Source organism: Apiospora hydei (assembly GCF_038363865.1).
Source record: "Apiospora hydei strain CBS 114990 chromosome Unknown utg000005l_segment0_segment0, whole genome shotgun sequence".
Classification (NCBI taxonomy): domain Eukaryota; kingdom Fungi; phylum Ascomycota; class Sordariomycetes; order Amphisphaeriales; family Apiosporaceae; genus Apiospora; species Apiospora hydei.
In genome coordinates this window covers 2,368,510-2,390,303 of record NW_027117364.1, presented here as the reverse complement: position 1 = coordinate 2,390,303, position 21,794 = coordinate 2,368,510, and the positions used below count along the sequence as shown (strand labels likewise).

Here is a 21,794-nt window from a genome sequence, read left to right as displayed (position 1 = left end):
GCCGAGACTCGCCCGACGGGATAGAACATGTATTTGTTCAAACCTTAAGCCTGGCCAACCTTCTCGGCCGAGTTTGGACGACGGCCCATGATTTCTTCCCAGCGGCCCCTCAAGGCCTCCAGCTCCTTCCAGCATCGCACGCCGTCCTCCTCAAACTTGGCTCTCTTCTCCTCGGTCAGCTGGACGGCGTCCCACTTGCGCCCCGTGAGCTTCCGCAGGACCCCGCTGGCCTCGTCGCGCTTCAGGGCCTCGGCGTCCTCGACCTTGCCCTCCCAGCCCCAGCCCTCGACCTCGGTCTTCTTGGGGTCCGCGCGCCCGTGCCGGTCGGCGGCGGAGCCCCATTTGACCCGCTGCGCGTGGCTCGCGTCCAGGGCCGCCTCGTCCTCGAGTGCGAGCCAGACGGTGGCGCAGGCGCCGATGTAGGGGTCGACGCCGTGCCAGGGGGAGCCCAAGAGGCGCGAGAGGAGCATCGCGTAGTAGTAGAAGAAGAACATAAAGGCATTAAGGGGGAAGAGGGGTGTGCAGACTATGCCCGGGTGCGACAGGTACAATCTCGGCTTCTTGGTGTACTTTCGGGAGGACGACGCCCCGGAGGAGAAGAAGGACGAGGAGACGGCTTGTACGCTGGGCAGCTCCGAAGTCAGGCACATGAGGTCTGTGATACGCTTGCTGCTCTCGTAGGCGGCCGTGCTTTTGAAGCCCTGGAAATCGTCCAAGTCGAGATGGCGCTCCTCGGCGTCAATGGAGGACGTAAAGACTACCCTCGCGGCAGGCTCGCTAGGGTCTGACCGGGTTAAAAGAGGCATCAGTTCGTGGGCCAGAACATAGTGTCCAAATGTATTCGCACAGAACACCTCGGCGAGCCTGGGTTGGCCGGCGCCGTCCTCGTCGTCTGATTTGTTTCCCGGGACTTCTTGCAGTGGTAGGGTGTGGCCCGCTTGCGACGACTTGAAAGAAGGGAAAGTTGTCGATTGTACCAAGCCGACTGTGAAGAATTGCCTTGCAAACTCGAACCAACGGATGCCATCCCATCCTCCGTAGCCTGCGTTGAACAAGACGGCGTCAAGCTTGGGGATCTTCAAATCTTGCCCGCCGGCGACGACGCCCGTCGGGTCGCGCACTTGGCCGCCGAGCAGCTTCGCGGCGGCGTCGTAGATCGAGGGCAGCTTGCACAGGTCGACCTCAACGGCGAGCAGGTGAACGCGGGCGACGGCCGACTCGGGGTCGTAGTCGGAGCCGGCGCGGGATCGGAGCTTGGTCGAGGTGCGCGCGGCCTTGGCCAGGTAGGCCCGGAGACTGTCGATGGTCTCGCGCGACTTCTGGGGCGAGCGCGTGGTCGGGATGAGGACGAGGTGTGCGGAGAGGGAGCGGGTCGCGAGAAAGTCGTCAATCAAGCGCTGGCAGATGCCCTGTCCGACACCACTGGGGGATTCCCGTTAGAAAACACGTGTACAGACCCGGATAACTCCGCAAGAGCATCGTCAACCCCGGTGGCGCTCACGGATCGGAAAAGTATAGTAATTTACCTGTTGGCACCGGTGAGCAGGACGAAGAACTGCTCGTTGCTGGGCATGCCGGCCCACGGAGCGGCTGCCATATCGAGACAACCACCGGTTTACTGCTACGGCACGCGCACACAGAGAAGTACGCCAGCTGCGCGCCTGCCACTCCTTTCGCCTGGGCACTTCAGATCAAACGCTATCAAATGGTGGTGTGACTGGCGTTGGTCCCCGAATCCAATCCTGGGCGGGTATGGGAGGATGGATCAAAGGAATGAAAGCAGTCAGTCGGTCGGCAGTGACCTGTGTGGAGTGCCCGTCGTGCCACTTCCAAGGTTGTACCTCAGCTTCCGTTCCGTCTCATGATCCCTGAGATGGTCGCGGGCGGCTTCCTCCATGTCCGTGTTGCAATTGGCCATGGAATTCGGGCGGTGAAATGTGGCAGGACACGCTAAGTCGCAGGTAGGTGACCAGATGCATTTTAATGTTACCTGCCGGCCTGCATCTGCATGGACAACATCTCACGAGCTTGCGATCATAAGTTGCGAGGGTGGAATGGGCTGATTCTTGAACTTCCAAAAGCCATTGGTCCGAGGACCGAGGCTTGGACACCGAATTCGGGAGGCACATTTGATTTTGGCCATGACCAACGGGCAACCAACTACCCTTCTTTCTTTCTAGAACAACTTTGACGCTCTGTCCTCTCCCGTGCCCCTTGTCTCTTGCCTCTCGAGTCTCGCCGGGATGTGCGAGAAGGAAACCCAAACACCGGCATTCATTGATAGCCTCTGCCTGTCAAATCTACAGGTTCAGGCACGCCCGGGATCTTTCGCTAATCAACGAATGCACCTTCGGAATTCTGAGGGGATCTTCAGGGACGAAGCCGCCCTTGCTTGCCTTGCTTGTTGTGTCATCTCTCATTATTGCCGTCGACCTTTGATATTACGGAACATATCGGTTTCGCTCGCCGTCAAGAGTCACATGCTATCAGCCAACGGAATTTATTAGATACAAATGTAGGTAGCCAGTCCAACTGCACTTCCCCTTTTTCTCCTGGCCGGTAGACTTCCGTCCGTTCAGACTAATATGTATGTACACACATACCTCATACCTGATTCAACTTACTCGTACTCTCTCCCACGTCTGTCCTGTCCATAAACTTCTCAAGCTGCCATCCCGGTTCCCACCCGACCTGGACCTGGGCCAATCAACCATAGATACGCCACTCCACCACACCTGGCTAGCTCGTCCTGATCCCGTCGTCTATCTGCAGTGTCGATCTCCCAGGGCTGATAACGATTAAACCTACATCATCCTCGTTGCGCTACCATACCTTATCCCCATCGTCCTGCTCCCTTCAACCGGTGCCTCTCGTTTCTTGTACGATTGTTCGATGATTTGATGGATTCCGCGATGGGTTCTGGTGTCGAGATCATGACTTGGTACACCAGCGTCCTCCAGACGGACGGCTTGCTCCCTGCCACAATCTGGGGCCTGGTTCGATGGATCGCCTTCTTTTTCGTGAGTGCGCCGGTGTTTGTTTGATAGTAGCCATGCTTGCCCACCAACTGGCACGATGCTGACTCCGCCGTCTCCAGAAACTAGCCAGCCTCTCGTTCGCCGTTCCCGTGTTCTGTTTAATCGTCTTCGACTTCTGTCTCTGGATCTGGCGTCTGACTCGACCTGTACCTGCTCCTACCCAGTTGCAACCCAGCCTCGCCCAGCCAAGCGAGCAGAAACAAAGCCCGCCCTTCGCTATATCTACCGGCTCCTCCAATGAGCAATTCATGGGTCACGGCCAAACTTTTGCTGGGTTGAAGCGAGCTGGCTTCCCGGCGACATCTGACTCTTGATGATTTTCACTTTCACAACGCAAGGTTACCGCAACGAGGTTAGACTACGGGTGTTCAGCTTTACAATATAGCTTTTGTGCTACGGAGTCTTCTTGGCCACATATTCTTCTAGATCTGAGACAGAACCTTCAGCAGGTCGCTCGTGACGCCCATGGCTGTTACATCGCCGCCAGCACCGGCCCCCTGGACAATGAGGGGGTTACTGCCATATCGCTTAGTGTAAAAGCTGATGATGTTATCGCTTCCCTTGAGAGCGGCAATGGGGTGTGATCGGTCAAACATCTCCAATCCAACCTTGACGGACTTTGTAGCAACATCAATACTGCCAACAAATCGTACCACCTTGCCCTGCTTCTGAGCTGCTGCCTTGGTCTCCTCCATCTGGGAGTCGAACTCTGGAAGCTTCTGGAGGAACTCGTCACCGCTGGCCACGGACTCCAGCTCCTTGGGGATCAGGCTCTGGACTGGGAACGAGGTGGGTGATTCGACGGGCAGACCAGCCAATCGAGCGAGAATCGTTAACTTTCGGGCCACGTCAAGACCGTTGAGATCATCACGAGGGTCGGGCTCGGTGTACCCAAGCTCCTTGGCTTTCTTAACTTCCTCGGACCACTTGCCGCCGGAGCCCTCGAGAGGGGCAAAGGAGTTGAAGAGGAACGACATGGTACCACTGAAGACACCCTCAATCTTGGTAACCTCATCTCCAGTATCGACAAGGTCCTTGAGGGTGGAGATGACGGGCAGGCCTGCACCAACCGAGGACTCGTGATAGACCTTAGCTCCAGAAGTGGTAGCAGCTGTGAAGATGTCTTGCCACAATGTGTAAGAGCCGGAGAAGGCCTTCTTGTTTGGGGTAACTATGCTGATACCGCGGCTCAGGAAGACGGGGTATGCATTGGCCACATCCTGGGAGCTGGTGTTGTCGACCAGGACGACTTTGGAGGGAGCGGCTGCGAGATAGTCGACGACCTTGGTCAGGCCAAGCGGGGCAGCGGTAGAAGCGGCAAGGTCGTTGATGGCGCTCTCGTAGGGAATCGAAGTATAATCATGCTTGAAAAGAGCCTTCTTGCTTGTAGAGATGTAGCAAAGGCTAAGCTTGGGTACGGGTCGTCGAGTTGCCAGTGTCTGTAGCTGAGACAAGAAACACTTGCCAACGCCTCCGGCGCCTGCAAGAAAGTAAGGTTAGCAATCTACCAGACCAATAGAAACCACACAGATCCGCTGCTTACCAATGACGGCAATGAAAACTTGGTTTGTTGAGGCCATTTTGATAATTACCAGATCCGGCAATACAGACTACAGCAACTTGGCGTCTCAAGTGGTTGTTGGTAGAGATTCTCCCAGTGAGCGTGGGGTTGTATGAGTATATTTCCTTATGTCGCTGGCCGATCGCGGGGCAACAGCTGGATTTAGGGGACGCCTGAAGCTTAAAAAGTAGTGGGGGTTGTTCATTGGAGGTACCTACATACTTCATAGTGTACAACGTCAAACATATGTCCACTACCAGCCAATGACATACAGTCGCATCAAATAGAACCGTCCAAGAAGAGCGTTGATATCATCCTTCAAGACTTGATGCTTTAACCCTCGGCGCCCTCGCCATCTACTACCATGCCCCAGGACCCGCCTCTATACGGCCAACGGCCTGCAAAGCGACAAAAGAAAGAGATCCCTCTTTCAAGCTCGCTGGCATTCACCTCACAGCTTACGTCCCTCCTCTCGACGCCTTCTTCTGGTGCACCAGCAGCTTCGTCCGCGTCCGGCCGCTTACGCACTTCCAAAAAGAACGACGACCTATTCAACGTGAAAGCGAAACGGAAACAAACTCCAACTTCAGATCCAAAGGAAGGACCCGCCTCTGGTAAACCCATCAATCTCAAAGATGTCCAGGGTACCGAAGAAGAGAAGCATGACTTTGCGCGGGCGCGGCGCAAGATGCAAGAGAAAGCCCGTCTGTACACAGCCATGAAACGGGGAGATTACATTGCCAAAGAGGGCGAGACAGCGCCTCTAGTGGATTTCGATGCCAAGTGGGCGCTGAGGAATCCCGCGGACCAGGACGACGGCTACCCAGATGTAGACAGCGAGTCGTCCGGCTCTGAGAGCCATGATCCAGCAGACGACGAGATCATCGAATACAAAGACGACTTTGGGCGCACGCGACGCGGGACCCGTGTCGAGTATGAGTGGCAGCAGCGGCGGGCGCAGCGGAGGGCGCTGGGCGCCGAGGAGCTCGACCGCATGAGCGCGCGGCCGCGGGCCCCCGAAAAAGTGATTTATGGCGACTGGATCCAGAGCCACGCGTTCAACCCCGAGGACGAGACGTGGGATAAGATGGAGGAGCTGGCGGCCAAGCGCGACCGGGAGCCCACGCCGCCCGACGACACGCACTACGACGGCAATGCCGAGATCCGCAACAAGGGCGTCGGCTTCTTCCACTTCAGCAAGGATAAGGAGAGTCGCCAGAAGGAGATGGACAGCCTGGCTGCCGAGCGCGAGACTACGGAACGCGTACGGCGCGAGAGGGAAGCCGAGAAGGAGAAGAGGAAGAGGGAGATCGAGGAGCGGAGGCGCAAGATTGGCGAGAAGAGGGCACAGAAGCTGGCTGGGGACTTTCTCGATGGGCTCGCGGGCGAGTTGGGAACTACTACTAACACTACAGGGAAGGACAGCAGCACGGCTGATGCAGATACAAGAAAATGACGATGTCATCCGTCTGTGCGTTATAGAGCATCGCCGCCGATTCGATGAAGTACACTTGCCTTTCGTAGCTACATACATATACCATATACCCCAGAGCGGCTCAACATCATTTCGATATCAAGCAACCACTACACCAGATTACAGTTTGCAATGGCACCACCGTTTCCTAACCAGTGCTGGTCCACCAAAGGGGTCAACTTCGTCTTGGAGCATCTCGTCGACACTTGACTGTTGACAGGAGTATTATGGCTGCCTACATCTCAACTAACAGAGTTGATCGCTGGCAGCTGAGGCTATGGCCAATGGTAAACCGCTCCACTATCGTCAGGCACTGGCTATGTATCTGTGCTATGGCGTTGGTTCTTGTCGTGCCGCCTATATCCTTACTCGGTGTGTGAAGAAGTGCTGTAGGTTTGTTTAATAGTCCCGAGCGCCGAATTCCCGGGCGTTTGGGAGGGAGTGGGTGACAAGCTTGCTATCAGTCGCTGGCTGCATGGGCACGGCTATCTGGATGACTCCAGTTCCTCCAGCAACATGCTGGTCGCACGTTTTGCTCTCAAGTTCTCTATGGGCCCTTATTTCCTCCCCGCCTCTCTCCGCCCACGAAAACTGGAATTTTCTGGCAGATTTTTTTGCATTTGTCGTTCGGCAGCTCGGCAGCGTTCGTACAAGTATTAGATGCCACGGTATCCGCCCCTATCGACGTTGGATGTATGCAGCCCTTCGTGATCGGTGAAGACAAGTATGTACAGCAGTACAGAGTCCCACCGCGATCAACTCGAGAGCATTCTCCAAAGAGAATGGATGTACTTGTAGTATATGCGTGGCCGCCGGCTATCGGCTGGATTGGAAGTTGAGGCTCAAATTTTCTTCGCCTTCCCCAAGTGGAGCTGGGCCGGCCTGCGGAACTCAGGGCCCCTTGAGCATTCAGGGATACCTGGTCGAAACGCTGTGCGTTCCTGCCATGCTGGCCGTGTCTGTGTGTTTATGTGTGCGTGGTAGTGTCGCGATGACGTCGAGTTTCCTTGGAATTGCTGGCTTTGTTTCTCTCTCCTTCCTTGGCGAATGATGCTGAGTCGTGAGACCATCTTCCAATTCCGATGCAGATGTCAACTACATACATTAGGTACATACATGTACCTACCGGGTCCCCGAGCTCGGACAAGCACGAGGTCTGGTTGGTCAATACCTACATGTCAACTGCCGACCTTTCATGATTGGTGGAGTCTCCTGGAAAGAGTGTGGCTCATATTTTCCCTCCAGTTCAACATTCAAGTCTGGTGTTCCCAAATGAACCACGTTTTGGTAGGTACGGAGTCGAAGAGGGTATCTGGTACCGTTTGCAGTTCAATGTTGCATTTGATGCCGCTGTCTGCCACACATGCCATGCACCACCTCTGCCATCCTACGCTTCGTCCGACCTTCTACTCCGGCCGGTGCCCAGCCGGGGCAACGATGGTAATTCCCAGAGCCCATAACCTTCAAGGGCTCAGACATTGAGTTTCAGCTTCCCCGTCACTTGACCGGTTCAGGCCACCCCATTTTGGATTTCTCCTGTATGCGCGTGCATGTGGGCGATGCCCGTTTGGCTCACACAGCATTTCCCCCTCTGCAAGCAAGAAGAGAGCCGATGAACAACGATTGCGACTCCAGAATACATCGACTTTAACCGGGTGACCCGCCCAGCGTGTGAAGCTACCAATGACCAGCCACAATAAGCCAACGGTTCAACCGACTTTGGTAGGTAGCGAGTTACATTAGATGGCCACAATAGTATCGCAATTCTTGTTCTCGTCGGAGCAACAGCAGGGAACAATCTGGAGAAGAGATCGCCAAGATCTCGGTCGATCATGAATCGACATTTCCCAAGCGAAACGGAGGGCGCCTTGCAAGAATACGCTCACCTACCAACCGGTCCTTCCTCAGCTGACATGCGAGGCAAGCAGATACTTTCGACGATTCTTGTTCCCAATCGTGACAGCGAAGTAGCAGACCAGGTGAGTTATCGGCAGTACTTGGAAGGCTGGCGAGGTAAATCTCCACCTGCCGTAGGCTAAAAAGAGGAATCGTCGGTGATAGCTTGCCTCTATTATGACCAACTACCACCCTAAGACGGGCTGTGAGGGGGCCATATAATACCGTATCATCGGTGAAGGCGAACAAGTCAATATGCAATAATTACAGTCTACTATGAGCTCATCCATGACTGATGTGGTGAGACGGGTACGAGGGGAACCACAATGGAACATTCCGTCTCAATACCGATCGGGGTTTCTCGTTCAGGTTCAGGTTCAGGTTCAGGTTCAGGTTCAAAGACGTGTGACAGCGTCTCCCCATGGCCAACCAATCTCTCTCCCCCTCTCGCTGCCGGTGCTGGCTTGTTTGTCGGCGCCGACACCCAGATTACCCCATGACGACACTCATGATTGTTTACTTTCTCTCTCTTGTCAGATTGGGCGTTGCATGCAGGTGCAGTGCACGATGGGGTAGCTGCTGTTGGCTTGGTGTTGCTGTTGTTCGAAGAGGATGCCAAGACCCTGGCTAGGCCATGCCGCTCCAGCCGAAAAGGACGTCTGGCGGAAAGGTTTATTGCCGCAAACTGCAAACAGTGGTGGTAAGAGCAGCACGAGAAGCAAAACAGAAACAGAAGAACTAGCCGCAGGTGACAGAGGGAAACAATCTATCTATAGCCAGCTATATATTTTTTTTACTCCTGATTACTCTCTAGGCCCCGCAATGGACCTGGTAACAAATCCTTCAGGGGCCGTGTAACGCTGACACCCGCCGAGTAGGTATTTTCACCCTTGGGAAGGTCTTGGAACCCTGCCATTACGAGTGTCAAACATAACAACTGCGTACATACACATATACCGTAACATAAATGTATGAATGCTGGCCTTTTTTTTTTCTTTCTCGATCCCAGTTCGATCTGTCTGCCTACAAGGTTACTATGCCCTAGACCTTACTGTACTTGAGTCTCCAATATGCGGTATGCCCTCAACTAGCTGTACCACTGCCGGTACACGCTCTAGTACCCACAGTTGGGCGATGGCGGTTGGGGCGACCAAAGCCCACAAGTCGGATGGTGTTTGACTTGGATTGCAACAGTCCATCGAGCGGCCTCGATCGGGCTTCGCACCAAGAGCACAAGCAGAGAGTCTGAGAGCAAACCTTCTCCTTTTTCCCCCTTCCTCGCCTGCGGTGCAACAAAACAAGGGAGAATTGGAGTTTATAGTCGGAAAGTCTAATCGAAACTCTCAGACCGTACAGGCCAAAAACACATGATTGGCTTGAATAGTGCGCTGTAGCGGATGGGCAAACTGGGAAAGATCGACGCATTCGCGCGATTCCAGGGTTCACGTTCCAAGGCGCCAGGGGTGGGTGAGAGTTGCAAGGAACCCTACCCTTAGGTGCTTAGGCTTGTTCCTCCTTCCTCCTTCCTCCTTAGCTCCTTAGCTCCTACCACCCAACCGAAAAGCTGCGCCCACCAATTAGCACTGGCACCTCACCTCGCGACCTGAGGGAAAGTAGCAGCGCAACGGGACTGGGAAACAAGCTGCTGCGCGCACGCGGGCACACTGCGGGCTCTTCGCTTCTTCTCCTCTCCCTCCCCCAAGCACCAAGTCCGAAACCACTCCAGGAGACCAGCCGTTCCCTGGTTTTGAATGGTCCGCCTCCTGCTTCCCAGTACCCCATCTTCCCACTTTCTGTGCAAATGTGCTCAGTTCAGTTGTTCCAATCGTGCAGTCCCAAGTCCCCAGCCCGAGTCCAGTTGTCCAGTCCAGTCAGTCACCACTGTCCAGTCCCGCCGCCGGGGTGGTTTAGTCCCAAGGTCAGGATACAGTACTTGTAGTGGGAGGAACAAGCGCCCCCCAGCCAGCCAGCCAGCCAGCCAGCCAGCCAGCCCAGCACCACGCACTCGAGCCCAGTCCACCCGACCCAAGCCCACTATTCTCGCACCGGCACACACCCTCTCGCTGATGACTGAGGTCCATCTGGCTGCTCGCACGTTCAGCACTGCCACTCTGCTGTTCCTGGCTTTCCCCTTCCTGTCAAACATCTTCCTCTGCACACCAAAAAACAACTCACGAAACCAACATTCGATTTGCGAACAGGCGAAGGATAGAGTGGTCAATTCGAGTGTATCTCCCAACACGACGACGAGTCCAATTCTGGACAGGCCAGGACCGGCTCCAGCGTATCTTCAATCGGCAGCACGACAACCCGTCCAATCGACAAGCTCGTTTCATCGTCTTTCAATTGCTCATTCGATGCTGCAGTGCAGCCCCATGCTGTGAAAGCAGCATTCCTTCAATTCAACTACTCGACCCCAACAACATCCGACGCGATGAGCGGCTCAAAAAACAACGACAACAACAAGGCGTCCGACCTGGACCGTTCAGGGTCCGTCCGGACGTCGGTACGGGTTTCGACTTCATCCGCGCTGGATGACGATGATGACTACGATCTGGAGGCGGCGGGGATTTCTGATGGGTTCCGACCGACCGAGATTAGCCAGAATCATTACGCGAACCCACAGCCCCCATCATCACATCTGGGCCCAGCGCCTACTTCCAGTCCGCCGCCGCGGCCCTCGAGCATAACCAAACCTCATCGGCAACACGACTCCCTGACATTACGACATGATGGAGCGACCGGGCCTACACATGCACCCTCCCCGGCGTTGATGAGGACGTCGAGCGCGTCGACGTCGACGTCGGGTACTGTGCGACCGGAGAGTCCCTATGAGGGTCCGTCGGGCCCTTCTTTCCCTTATCAGATGTACCCCCAAAATGTTCGTCTTCAAAGGACGGCCAGTGTAACCACGGCATCGACCGCTGCCGTCTCCGAGGTATCGTCATACCACGGCCCGCGTGGTCCAACGCATCCTTATCAGATGTATCCTCAAAACACGGTGCCTGGGGTTGAAACTACCGAGGACCGGATAACGCCAGCACCGATACCAGTTGGGTTTCCGGGCGCGGCGGATCAGTACCAACGGCGAATTGGTCCGGACGGGGAAGAGATTGCTGACATGATTGGGCCGGATGGGCATACGGAACAACTGCCTCCTTACACAAGATACCCAGAAGAGGCTTATCTGAGAAAGGCTGTTGCGTTGGAGTCAACCACGCCCGCGCCAGCCCCAGTCTCCGCTACATCAACTCCTCAACCCCAACCCCAGCCCCAATCACCAAGGCACGCGCCAAGCAGCTCCATACCAGGTGCTGGGGGATTGGGACTTGCAACACGGAACCCCGAGTTTGCCTCAACGGAGGACTTACATACCAACGGTGCCAACTCGCCCTTGTCAAGGCAGTCAATGAGGAGTTTCCAGACTGATGTCAGCCACCACGACATCAATACTGCTGCAATGAGTATTACCAACGAGAAGGAGAAACTGAACGACTGGCAAAAGGCAGCTAAGAGGAAAGTATGGGGAGTTGTCCCGTGCTGGGCAATCGCTTTGACAGCCATCGTACTCGTCATGCTCGCCATCGTCCTAGGAGCGATTTTGGGTACCTTCTTTGGCGGTAAACATCAAAGACCTCCACCCAGCCCACCAGCTAGCAGGTAAGTCATATGGTTCTGACATAACATGGCGTTTGGTTACTAATCCCACGTGGCAGTGATACTACACCATCTGTGACACTTGACGTCGTGCCATGGCCTACACTCCCACCCGGTCTTGCACCTTTGGCCACTGGAGACTACACTCTACCTCTGTCCTTGGACCGTTCTCCGAGCACCTGTTTCAACGATACTACCCAGGCTCAAGCATGGAACTGTAACATCATCTTCTCCCAGCTAACTTTGACTATCAAAGCACTGGATGATGAGCCAGCTACTTCACAGTATGCGGCAAGCTTGAGCTACAACAGCTCTCTGACGTTGGCGAACAGTGTGTTCACGTACGGCATGCAGCCTCCGTCTATTCAGGACGTGCAGTTGATCCTGGTGAACGACACGAACGAGCCTGGGCGAGGTCCGGCATGGGCTTTTGAACTGCCGTATAACAAGACAGTCATTATTCCCGAGGAGCTTTTCCCATCAACGACGGCCTCGATATCTGCCGCGATGCCAACTTCGGAAAGCACCGAGAGCCCCAGATTCAAGCGAGGCCGCAAGGCTGCTGATTTCAGTGACCAATTCAAGCGGAAGGGCGTGGCGCACCCAGGAGACAAACCATGGATTTGTCATTGGGGAGGTACCCTCTTGGAAACTTTCATCTATGCTTCGCAGAACAGCAGCCGTAACCCGATTGTGACCGGCAGTTCCTCATCCAGTGCTTCTATGCAGACTCCAAGTGTTAGTTACACAGGTCCTTATACCGGCCCGGGTGAGAATCTGATCATGCCCGGTTACCCACCCACTGCATACACAGGTGGCGATGAGAGAATGCTCACGCAACCACCTATCGTGTCTACCACAACTGTCACCCCGACATCAACGCCCACGAACCCCTTCCAGGCCACCACGCCTACCTCGAACAAGTCTTCGTATCCTCGTGTTGTCAAACTCGAAGAACGTCGAGTGGCAGACGGAAGGGGTCGTACGCCCTTTTGCAGGCAGTACAACATCCTAGCAAACGGACAAGGCGCTGAGCCGGTGGTGGACAAGGAGGGCAACTTTGTAGAGGTGTCCATCATTGAAGATGAGCGAACGTCCAGTTCAAGCTCCAATTCCAACTCCAACCCTCCCGGCGAATTAGGAGACGCGATATCGAGAAGTACCTTGGCCACTCCATTGAGGCTCGCGATGTCGGAAAAGACATGAGCAACTGTGGTTGCATGTGGTGGCTTACCTAAGGATGCCGCCTATATGTCCCTGGTTCGCTGTACGGATTTTATCACGACCCCAATCATCTCATACTATGTATCTACTGCACAACATATTCTGGCGCAAACAGCATCATGTCATATTTCTGGGCGGCGCTATGGAGTATCGTGTTTTACTTTTCTTTCATCTTGTTATCTTTTTTTTACGACTGGAATGGAACGGCATGGTTATCCGGATATTGTTGGCTGCATGGAGCCAACTACTTGTGTTTTCCCTGTTGCACCCAAAGAAAGGACCGGCGTTTAATTGGCATTGCTAGAGCTTCTTCCAATCCCTTCACGAATCCCCGACACCATTTTACATATCTTGTCGCTATTAGCTAGTAGTCGTTTGTTATACCTAGTTGGTGTGATGGCGCCTTGGCACATGCATATCTTCTACAGCAACACATTCGAACGGTGTATTCCTGGATTGCTCGGTTTTCGCATATCATTAGGTATGAGATTGCCATGTCCCCGTTGTTGGACAGAGAATGTTGGGCACAGGAGAGGCTGCGATGTGGTACCCCCGCGAACTGGCCACGTCCGGCAGTGGCAGAGACGAGCCTTGTGTGTGTGTGCGTGCGTTGGTTGTGGTCAGTTTGTCCGACGGTTGCTTAGAAGTATCGCGTAGGCTTTGGGTCAGCCACGCTGAGAGCTAGGAAATCTTGTATATATGTGTCAAAAAAAAAAGGCAAGCGTTGTGATATAGTATGCCATCCACAGAATTGAAAGTGGCTTATTATCCCCCATCTGTTGTTGATTTCTTCACTTCATTGTAAAGGCCACGTTGTTCGTCGTGTGGTCTATTTTGAAGCTTATCAGCCCACGAGAGCGTTCCGCGTTCCGCGTTGCCACTTGGGAAGAAGTCATGAGTCGAGCGACCGCACTGCAGCCCGTAGCTTGCCGCTGGCGTACTCTCCATGGAACACTCGTGATAGCTCGGCATGTACGTTTGACCTGATAGTTTATGGCGCGGGTTTTCCATATTTGTGTCTGGAGAAGGTGATCTTTTGATGCGCCCCGTGAGAGTAGTTGTATAAGTTCGCCTTCATGTGATGATGGATGATGATGCCATAAGCATCCTGTGCCGGTGGGATATATTCATGTACTCAATGGTCCCCCGCGCAGCACACGCCTAGATAGATACATGATAGCTGAAGCAAGCTGCTCTAATGATTATGTACTTTACTGTACCTAGGGATTAGAAATAGAGCGGTATGCTCCTTTATCCACAAGTCGCAGAATCCGTCTAGCCTTAGGCCTTCCGTGGTGGTGGTGGACTGGTGGTGCTTTCCTGGGGAAGACACGCGAGTCGCTCGCTAGGAAAACCTTCAGGCCGAGGCAGTGACAGGGGCGGCTTTCTATGTATCAGAAAATACAGAGGCAGGGGTATTCATTTTTAATTGATTTTTACTGAGTACCCAGGTATATAGGTAGATATTTGAGGATTAAATGGGTGGGATGATTATCTGTGCTTTGGTCGTGATTACATGTAACCTTGTGCTAATTTCCATGCAATACACGGCAACTTGCTCGAAGGCTGGATTTCATCATGTTGGAGGAGCGAGCCATCCATGATCCATCGCCCGACGCAAAGTGTGCCAAACCGTCCGATGCGGCTATGGACGCTCAGCCGGGCAGGGCCCAAAACAGGCCCATTTTGGGTTTGACTGCAAGCCTAGAACAGAGGATGAACAGCGCCCATCACGTACCTTGTGTTGTGTAGGCACACTTCCAAAGTCTTTGGGTGTTTGAAAATGTCACGATGTCTCCCCCCCGGGGGCCTGGTGAACCAGTGTGGGAGTGCCAAAGGCACGGCTCATTGCTTGGTGACGGGATCCAGTAGTGATTGGTCCAAGCTCCAGCTAGCAGTCGAACAAAATTAGTGATTGGCTGGCCATGGCTGGAAGAGGGAAGGCTCGAAGGGTTGTGTGGGTAGCACAAGCAGCCCCGGCCAGGGCGACCTTTCCTCTTTCTGAAGCTGCAACCCCTGAAAAAACCCCGACCACGCCACGTCCAGCACCCAGCACCCAGCACCAAGCAGCAGCAGCACCAGCAGCACCAGCAGCAGCACCAGCACCGGCACCAGCACCACCGGCACCAGCAGCACCAGCAGGTCCTGGGCCTGCTTGTTCTGTTCTGTTAACGACTGACTGACTGACAACTGACTGGCCACGAGGAAAAGCACAGACTCCAATCTTTCTGGGCCCCTCTCTCCCTCTGCCTCCCCGTTCACCGCCGAAAATCAACAATCTCCCAACAGCGCTACCCGACTACTACAACTTCACACCTTTCCCGGTCCAAACCACCACTTCCACCTTTTCTCTCCTCTACTCTTCGCAAGTCTTAGCCTGGTTTGCCTGCTTCAGCCTTTCTCCTCGACCCTTTCCGACATAATATCGCCCATCATGCGTGAGATTGTAAGTCTGCCCTGCTGAGCCCTCGTCTCGTGTTGACTTACTTGCCCATCCTTGGACGCGTTCCAAAAGTCAATCTGATTGGCACCGACCCCTTGATTGCCCTTCCTTCCCTTTACCCCACCACCTTGCTGTTTTGTTTGCAAAGAAAAGCACTCGCGAATATCGCGACCATTCGCAACACACGACCTCATTACATTCACCCGACGAGATGGAGAACATCAACTAACATGTGGTTTTTTTCTATGATATAGGTTCATCTCCAGACCGGCCAATGCGTAAGTTGCTGCCAACACCACAATATTCTCGCTGGGGGAATGCGGGGCTCACATGTTTATAACAGGGTAACCAAATCGGTGCTGCTTTCTGGTGCGTATCTACTTCGCCTTCTTCTTGCCCGTTGATCGACGCGAATTCGAACCGGTTCAATGCGATACATATACGGGCTGGCAGAGGTGGCCTATCTACGTCGATCAATCCGGGAGGGTACAGGATACTGACTAGTGTCCCCTTGTAGGCAACAGATTTCCAGCGAGCACGGTCTCGACAGCAATGGAGTGTAAGTCTTGCCTGTACAACGCCGCCTTTCTTGCTTCCCGCTGACAGTTCCGTTCGATAGCTACAACGGTACCTCTGAGCTCCAGCTGGAGCGCATGAGCGTCTACTTCAACGAGGCTTCCGGCAACAAGTATGTTCCCCGTGCCGTCCTCGTCGATCTCGAGCCCGGTACCATGGACGCCGTCCGTGCCGGTCCTTTCGGCCAGCTTTTCCGCCCCGACAACTTCGTTTTCGGTCAATCCGGTGCCGGCAACAACTGGGCCAAGGGTCATTACACCGAGGGTGCCGAGCTTGTCGACCAGGTCCTGGATGTCGTCCGTCGCGAGGCCGAGGGCTGCGACTGCCTTCAGGGTTTCCAGATCACCCACTCTCTGGGTGGTGGTACTGGTGCCGGTATGGGTACTCTGTTGATCTCCAAGATCCGTGAGGAGTTCCCCCGATCGCATGATGGCCACCTTCTCCGTCATGCCTTCCCCCAAGGTCTCCGATACCGTTGTCGAGCCCTACAACGCCACCCTGTCCGTTCATCAGCTGGTCGAGAACTCCGACGAGACCTTCTGCATTGACAACGAGGCCCTGTACGATATCTGCATGCGCACTCTCAAGCTGTCCAACCCCCTCATACGGTGACCTGAACCACCTGGTTTCCGCCGTCATGTCCGGTGTCACTACCTGTCTGCGATTCCCCGGTCAGCTGAACTCTGACCTCCGCAAGCTGGCTGTCAACATGGTGCCATTCCCTCGTCTGCACTTCTTCATGGTCGGCTTCGCTCCCCTGACCAGCCGTGGCGCCCACTCTTTCCGTGCCGTCACCGTACCTGAGCTCACCCAGCAAATGTTCGACCCCAAGAACATGATGGCTGCTTCCGATTTCCGCAACGGTCGCTACCTGACTTGCTCTGCCATCTTGTAAGTTTTACCATTGACAAATCTACTTCTCGACATGCACACATGCGCTAACGTGACATTCTCTAGCCGTGGCAAGGTTTCCATGAAGGAGGTCGAGGACCAGATGCGCAACGTCCAGAACAAGAACGCATCCTACTTTGTCGAGTGGATCCCCAACAACGTGCAGACCGCCCTGTGCTCTATTCCTCCTCGCGGCCTTAAGATGTCTTCGACCTTTGTTGGTAACTCGACCGCCATCCAGGAGCTGTTCAAGCGTGTCGGTGAGCAGTTCACTGCTATGTTCCGTCGCAAGGCTTTCTTGCATTGGTACACTGGTGAGGGTATGGACGAGATGGAGTTCACTGAGGCCGAGTCCAATATGAATGATTTGGTCAGCGAATACCAGCAGTACCAGGATGCCGGTGTTGATGAGGAGGAAGAGGAGTACGAGGAGGAGGCTCCCATGGAGGAGGAGATGTAAATGAGCACTCGGGAGCCTCAAAATGGGCTGAAGGGTATTGGACCATCGGCGTGACCTAGATGAGTTTGCGGATATACCGTAAGCCTTGGTCATTTTCATCCCCCGTTACTTCACAGATTCCCCCATGTTCTTTCGCCGCTTCGACCTTCGACCTGTTCAGATAATGCATTAATCGACTCAGTTTGGGTCTGTCGGAGGCTTTTGCGAGGCGTTTGTTAGATATACCTCTTTTGGTGTCTTGTGTCACTGGGAACAGTACAGGAGACATTATTCATTGCCAGTAGTGACAAGAAAACAATTGACCTTCTTGTACAAATTAAAGTACCTTTTGTAATTCCAAAGCAAATGCTCCAATATAGTGCGAGATCTTCGATCAGAAGCCTGACCGAGGTCTTGCCCATTACGTTTCCATACCACGGACGTTGAATGATACAACTCGAACCAGTCACGGTCGAGGCTTGGTTTAGTCAGATTCTAGTTTCCTGTATTGTGCTATGTTCTATGCCATACCAGATGTGTAGATGTCTAGTGAAACGATAGAATACTATCCGATCCTCCGTGCATTAAATGTCCCAAACTAGAAATCGCCGTATGCTATGCTAATTTATACCCATAACATCATTTTATACATAAATAGGAAAGAAGTCAACAAACCTAGAACCCCTTCACCTTTCAATCGTGTGCGCCTGATGATGTAATGTGCTCTTGGTCTACCAGTCGGGTGCCGCACCACACCCGCCGCCGCCTGCCATGATTTGGATGGGCGGCTTCTTCCTCGCCATCTTTGAACCAGGGCCGTCGTCTGCGAGGGGCTTGACACCGGGCTTCTTGGCGCGGTGGCCCTTGAACTGGATCCTCTTGTCAAGGGCGTCGAATTGGCCGGCGCCGGCCTCGCCCTTCTTGACCATCCACCGGGCGGTGCCGAGCTCGCGGTCCAGCTCGTCGACGGGGGCAGCTTGATGTAGACCTGGGCAGGGCCACCAGCGGCGTCGGCGCGCTCCTCGACGTCGAAGGTGGCGATGGACATCTCGGCGTCGTTGTTGCAGGAGCCCGACGAGAGGTCGAAGTTGCGCTTGTGGAAGGGCACGAGACCCAGGGAGACTTGGCGTCGCCGCAGGGCTCCTTTGCGGGAGTACTAGCATCACCATCGCCGCCGTTGGGGGTGGTGGTCTTATTGACCACTTCTTGGCCGATCAGGCCGTCTGACAGGGCAAAGGCGCGCTTGTGGGGGCACATCTGCTGGGTGGCGTAGTAGCGGCCCCGGACGCGGAACAGGGCGAGCTGAGTGTCGCCGCGCTTGATCGTGGCCGAGATGCCGTTGGGGTTTCGTCGGCGCCCGCAAAGCACGAGGCCTCGATGACGGGCTGCCAGGCCGTCTGGGACCAGCGACTGCGCAGGCCCTTGAAGTCCTCCTTGGCGGGCTCCTTGGCCCACATGACGGGCCGCGTCTGCTCGCGGTCCTTTTCGACCTCCATGCTGTCGGCCGTCTCGTCCGTGTTGGCGAACTGCTTGAACTTGGCCGCGATGGCCGGGTTACGGATCGCCTCGGCCCACTCGTCGAAGAAGGAGTCGACGAGCTCGCGCATCTGGGTCTCGAGGGATGCACAGAGGCCCAACTTGTCTTCGAGGACAACCTCCTTGAGGTACTGGATGCCGCCGGGCAGCTGCTCGAGCCAACGGGCGGTGCGCTGCAGTTTGTCGGCCGTGCGGATGTAGAACATGAGGTAGCGGTCGAGGATGGGGATCACCTCGGTCGGCGGCACGTCCTTGGCCAGGAGCTCCGAGTGCTTGGGCTTGGCGCCGCCGTTGCCGGCGACGAAGATGTTGAAGCCTTTTTCTGTGGCAATGAGGCCGAAGCTGAAGAGAGAGAGAAGGGTGACGTTGTCAGTGCTTTGTTGCGTATGCGGATATGACGGTAAGGTGGGGGGTGAGGGGGGTTAACTCACTCTTTGTTCTGGGCTTCGGCGCACTCACGCACACAGCCGCTGACACCTCCCTTGATCTTGTGGGGGCGCGGATGCTCTTGTAGCGCTCTTCAAGCCTCACAGCCATGCCGACACTGTCACCTATCCCGTAGCGACACCACGTGGTGCCAACACAGCTCTTGACTGTCCGCAGGGACTTCGCGTACGCGTGCCCACTCTCCATGCCAGCCTCTACAAGTTTGGTCCATATGGGGATCAGGTCCTGTTTCTTGGCTCCAAACATGTCGATGCGCTGACCACCCGTGATTTTGGTGTACAGGTTGTACTCCTTGGCCACCTGGCCTATGGCGATCAGCTTCTCAGGTGTGATCTCACCGGCCGAGACGCGCGGCACGACGGAAAAGGTCCCGTTGCGCTGGATGTTGCCCAGGAAGCGGTCGTTGGTCTCCTGTAAACCGTGGGTGGGCGTATCCATGACGTGCCGGTTCCAGAGGGAGGCGAAGATGCTGCCCACGGTGGGCTTGCACGCCTCGCAGCCGTCCGAGTCCTTGTCGTTGCCCGCCTCGCGCATGACTTCGGGGAACGTCTTGAGGCCCTTCACGCTGACAATGTTGTAGAGGTCGGCGCGGGAGTAGCTGAAGTGCGCGCAGATGTAGTTGGTCACTTCGTTGCCCATGTCCTTCATCGTCTTGTTGAAGATGGTCGTCACCAGCGGCATGCAGCCGCCGCAGCCCGTGCCCGCCTTGGTGCAGGCCTTGACCTCGCCCAGGGTCTTGCAGGTGCCGTCCTTGACATTGGTGACCACATCACCCTTGGTGACGTTGTGGCAAGAGCAGATCTGGGTGTCGTCGTCGAGATCCGCGCCGTCGTCCTCGCCTTCCTTCTTGGCGCCCAAGATCAGTTGGCCTGGCGGTACATCTAGCTCCTTCTGGTTCTTAACTATAGGTACGAGCTTGATGTAGTCGCTCGTGTCGCCGATCATCATGCCGCCAAGCAAGTATTTTCCATCCTCTGTGAATAGGTACTTCTTGTAGATATGCTGAAAGGGGTCTTTGTAAGTGAGGGCTTTGACGGTAGGTTGCAGGGTACCGCTGACCGCAGACTTATCAGCCCCCTGAGCTGCCGATTTCCTTCTCGCTGCTCTCGCAGGCAAGTAACTGGGCCCGTCACGATCGGCAAAGAAGTCACCGAAGCTGGCTACGTCGACACCGAGCAGCTTGAGCTTTGTACTCAGATCTGGACGTTTAAAGACTCTAGGCGTGTGGAGTTTCGCTTGCGTGAGGTTGAAGGAGAGAACGTCGGCCATCTCCACGCCGGGGGCGATGAGGCCGAAGGTCTGGTTGTGCCAGCTGGCGCACTCACCGATGGCGTAGACATCGGGGACGTTTGTGCTCAAGTCGTCGCCAACGATGAAACCCCCTCCGCGCTCGGCGCACTTGATGCCGGCGGTTCTTGCCAGGCTATCGCGCGGGTGCACGCCGATGGCGAAGCAGATTGTGGAGCATTCCATCTCCTCTCCGTCCTCGAAGGTGACCCCCTATAACATTGTTCCCCTCGTCGGTCTTGATTGTGGCAACGCGCCTCCGGAGCAGGATGTCCACTCCGAGTTCTGTGACCTTCTCGATGACGAGCCCGCCAGCATCGGCGTCGAGTTGTCGGCTCAGGACCCAGCGGTTCCTCTCGATGAGCTTTACTTTCGAGAAGCACTCCAGGTCCATCATGGCTTTGGCGGCTTCGAGACCCAACAGGCCGCCGCCGACCACCATCCCGACGGTTTCCTTCTTGGATTCGCCAAAGGCGATGAGCCGCTCCAGGTCTTCTATTGTCCGGTACACGAAGACTCCATTTGCGTCGTGGCCTGGTGTTTGCCTGGGTAGTATAGCATCCGAGCCAGTGGCCAAGACCAGGATGTCATAGGAGATGACATCGCCATTTTGGCAGGTTACTGTTTTGTCATCTGCATCTATGGATGTGACTAGGGTGTTAACGTGATAGCCAAGTTGGTTTTCGGGTGCATGTTTCGAGTACTGCGTGGCCAGTCAGCAGCATTCTCTCCCCAAACACAGCATGCGGGCGGCGACGCACCCAGTCTTGCGGGTTCAAGTATAAGTTCTCGACCTTGCGGTGGTCGAAGAAACTCGTCAAGCCCACTCTGTTGTATGCTAAATGTGGCTCTTCGCCGATGACTACTATGTCGTATTCGCGAGGTCGCGCATCGAGTTTTAGTACTTTCTCTCTGGTGGCATGGTTAGATCGAGCTGAAGGTAGACATCTATTTTTTTGTTTTTGCCTATGGTATTGACTTACATGAAGGCTATACCCACCATTCCCAACCCGACCACGACCAACTTCTTTCGTGGCCCAACGGCCATGTTGAGTGGTCTAGCAAAGAAGCAATAGAGAAAATGACGTCTCGGCGATATGGTGTCACGCAACCAGCTAGCTTACTGGGCAGAGTAATAAGAAAGAGAGAGAGAGAGAGAGAGAGAGAGAGAAGAATGTATAGATGCTGTGTTACCACTTTGGTAGCCAAACTTGTCACTGGAGAGGAAGCGAAGAATATTTGGGCGTGATTTTGTTACAAGGTTGGAAGAGAAGTAAGAGAAGAGATGCAGAGATGGCTCGCTGGAATCTACCTGCATGCTACGG

General features: G+C 54.9%; 10 protein-coding genes across 10 annotated transcripts; 5 read left to right on the top strand and 5 right to left on the bottom strand.

Annotated features, from left to right (window-relative positions):
* Nucleotides 1–44: 44 nt before the first annotated feature.
* PG997_006219 (3-keto-steroid reductase) lies at nt 45–1,597 on the bottom strand (the record flags this gene model as incomplete). The annotated part of the gene is made up of 2 exons (XM_066810534.1): nt 45–1,422; nt 1,527–1,597. 2 exons carry the CDS (start codon nt 1,595–1,597, stop codon nt 45–47), a joined length of 1,449 nt encoding a protein of 482 aa, XP_066669457.1.
* Nucleotides 1,598–2,912: 1,315 nt separating this feature from the next.
* Nucleotides 2,913–3,352, top strand: PG997_006218 (uncharacterized protein; the record flags this gene model as incomplete). The annotated part of the gene is made up of 2 exons (XM_066810533.1): nt 2,913–3,020; nt 3,098–3,352. The coding sequence occupies 2 exons, from the start codon at nt 2,913–2,915 to the stop codon at nt 3,350–3,352; spliced, it is 363 nt and encodes a 120-aa protein (XP_066669456.1).
* Nucleotides 3,353–3,460: 108 nt separating this feature from the next.
* On the bottom strand, nt 3,461–4,618 carry PG997_006217 (uncharacterized protein; the record flags this gene model as incomplete). Its single annotated transcript, XM_066810532.1, has 2 exons — nt 3,461–4,518; nt 4,582–4,618. 2 exons carry the CDS (start codon nt 4,616–4,618, stop codon nt 3,461–3,463), a joined length of 1,095 nt encoding a protein of 364 aa, XP_066669455.1.
* A 345-nt stretch (nt 4,619–4,963) lies between these two features.
* PG997_006216 (uncharacterized protein) lies at nt 4,964–6,055 on the top strand (the record flags this gene model as incomplete). The annotated part of the gene is made up of 1 exon (XM_066810531.1): nt 4,964–6,055. The coding sequence occupies one exon, from the start codon at nt 4,964–4,966 to the stop codon at nt 6,053–6,055; it is 1,092 nt and encodes a 363-aa protein (XP_066669454.1).
* Nucleotides 6,056–10,403: 4,348 nt separating this feature from the next.
* Nucleotides 10,404–12,832, top strand: PG997_006215 (uncharacterized protein; the record flags this gene model as incomplete). Its single annotated transcript, XM_066810530.1, has 2 exons — nt 10,404–11,629; nt 11,686–12,832. 2 exons carry the CDS (start codon nt 10,404–10,406, stop codon nt 12,830–12,832), a joined length of 2,373 nt encoding a protein of 790 aa, XP_066669453.1.
* Nucleotides 12,833–14,741: 1,909 nt separating this feature from the next.
* On the bottom strand, nt 14,742–15,345 carry PG997_006214 (uncharacterized protein; the record flags this gene model as incomplete). Its single annotated transcript, XM_066810529.1, has 2 exons — nt 14,742–15,015; nt 15,338–15,345. The coding sequence occupies 2 exons, from the start codon at nt 15,343–15,345 to the stop codon at nt 14,742–14,744; spliced, it is 282 nt and encodes a 93-aa protein (XP_066669452.1).
* On the top strand, nt 15,285–16,417 carry PG997_006213 (uncharacterized protein; the record flags this gene model as incomplete). Its single annotated transcript, XM_066810528.1, has 5 exons — nt 15,285–15,296; nt 15,548–15,571; nt 15,637–15,662; nt 15,811–15,852; nt 15,913–16,417. 5 exons carry the CDS (start codon nt 15,285–15,287, stop codon nt 16,415–16,417), a joined length of 609 nt encoding a protein of 202 aa, XP_066669451.1.
* An 89-nt stretch (nt 16,418–16,506) lies between these two features.
* On the top strand, nt 16,507–17,220 carry PG997_006212 (beta-tubulin; the record flags this gene model as incomplete). The annotated part of the gene is made up of 2 exons (XM_066810527.1): nt 16,507–16,760; nt 16,827–17,220. 2 exons carry the CDS (start codon nt 16,507–16,509, stop codon nt 17,218–17,220), a joined length of 648 nt encoding a protein of 215 aa, XP_066669450.1.
* Nucleotides 17,221–17,930: 710 nt separating this feature from the next.
* PG997_006211 (uncharacterized protein) lies at nt 17,931–18,368 on the bottom strand (the record flags this gene model as incomplete). Its single annotated transcript, XM_066810526.1, has 1 exon — nt 17,931–18,368. One exon carries the CDS (start codon nt 18,366–18,368, stop codon nt 17,931–17,933), a length of 438 nt encoding a protein of 145 aa, XP_066669449.1.
* Nucleotides 18,369–18,413: 45 nt separating this feature from the next.
* PG997_006210 (nitrite reductase) lies at nt 18,414–21,517 on the bottom strand (the record flags this gene model as incomplete). Its single annotated transcript, XM_066810525.1, has 5 exons — nt 18,414–19,110; nt 19,199–20,682; nt 20,762–21,172; nt 21,231–21,381; nt 21,453–21,517. 5 exons carry the CDS (start codon nt 21,515–21,517, stop codon nt 18,414–18,416), a joined length of 2,808 nt encoding a protein of 935 aa, XP_066669448.1.
* Nucleotides 21,518–21,794: the final 277 nt, after the last annotated feature.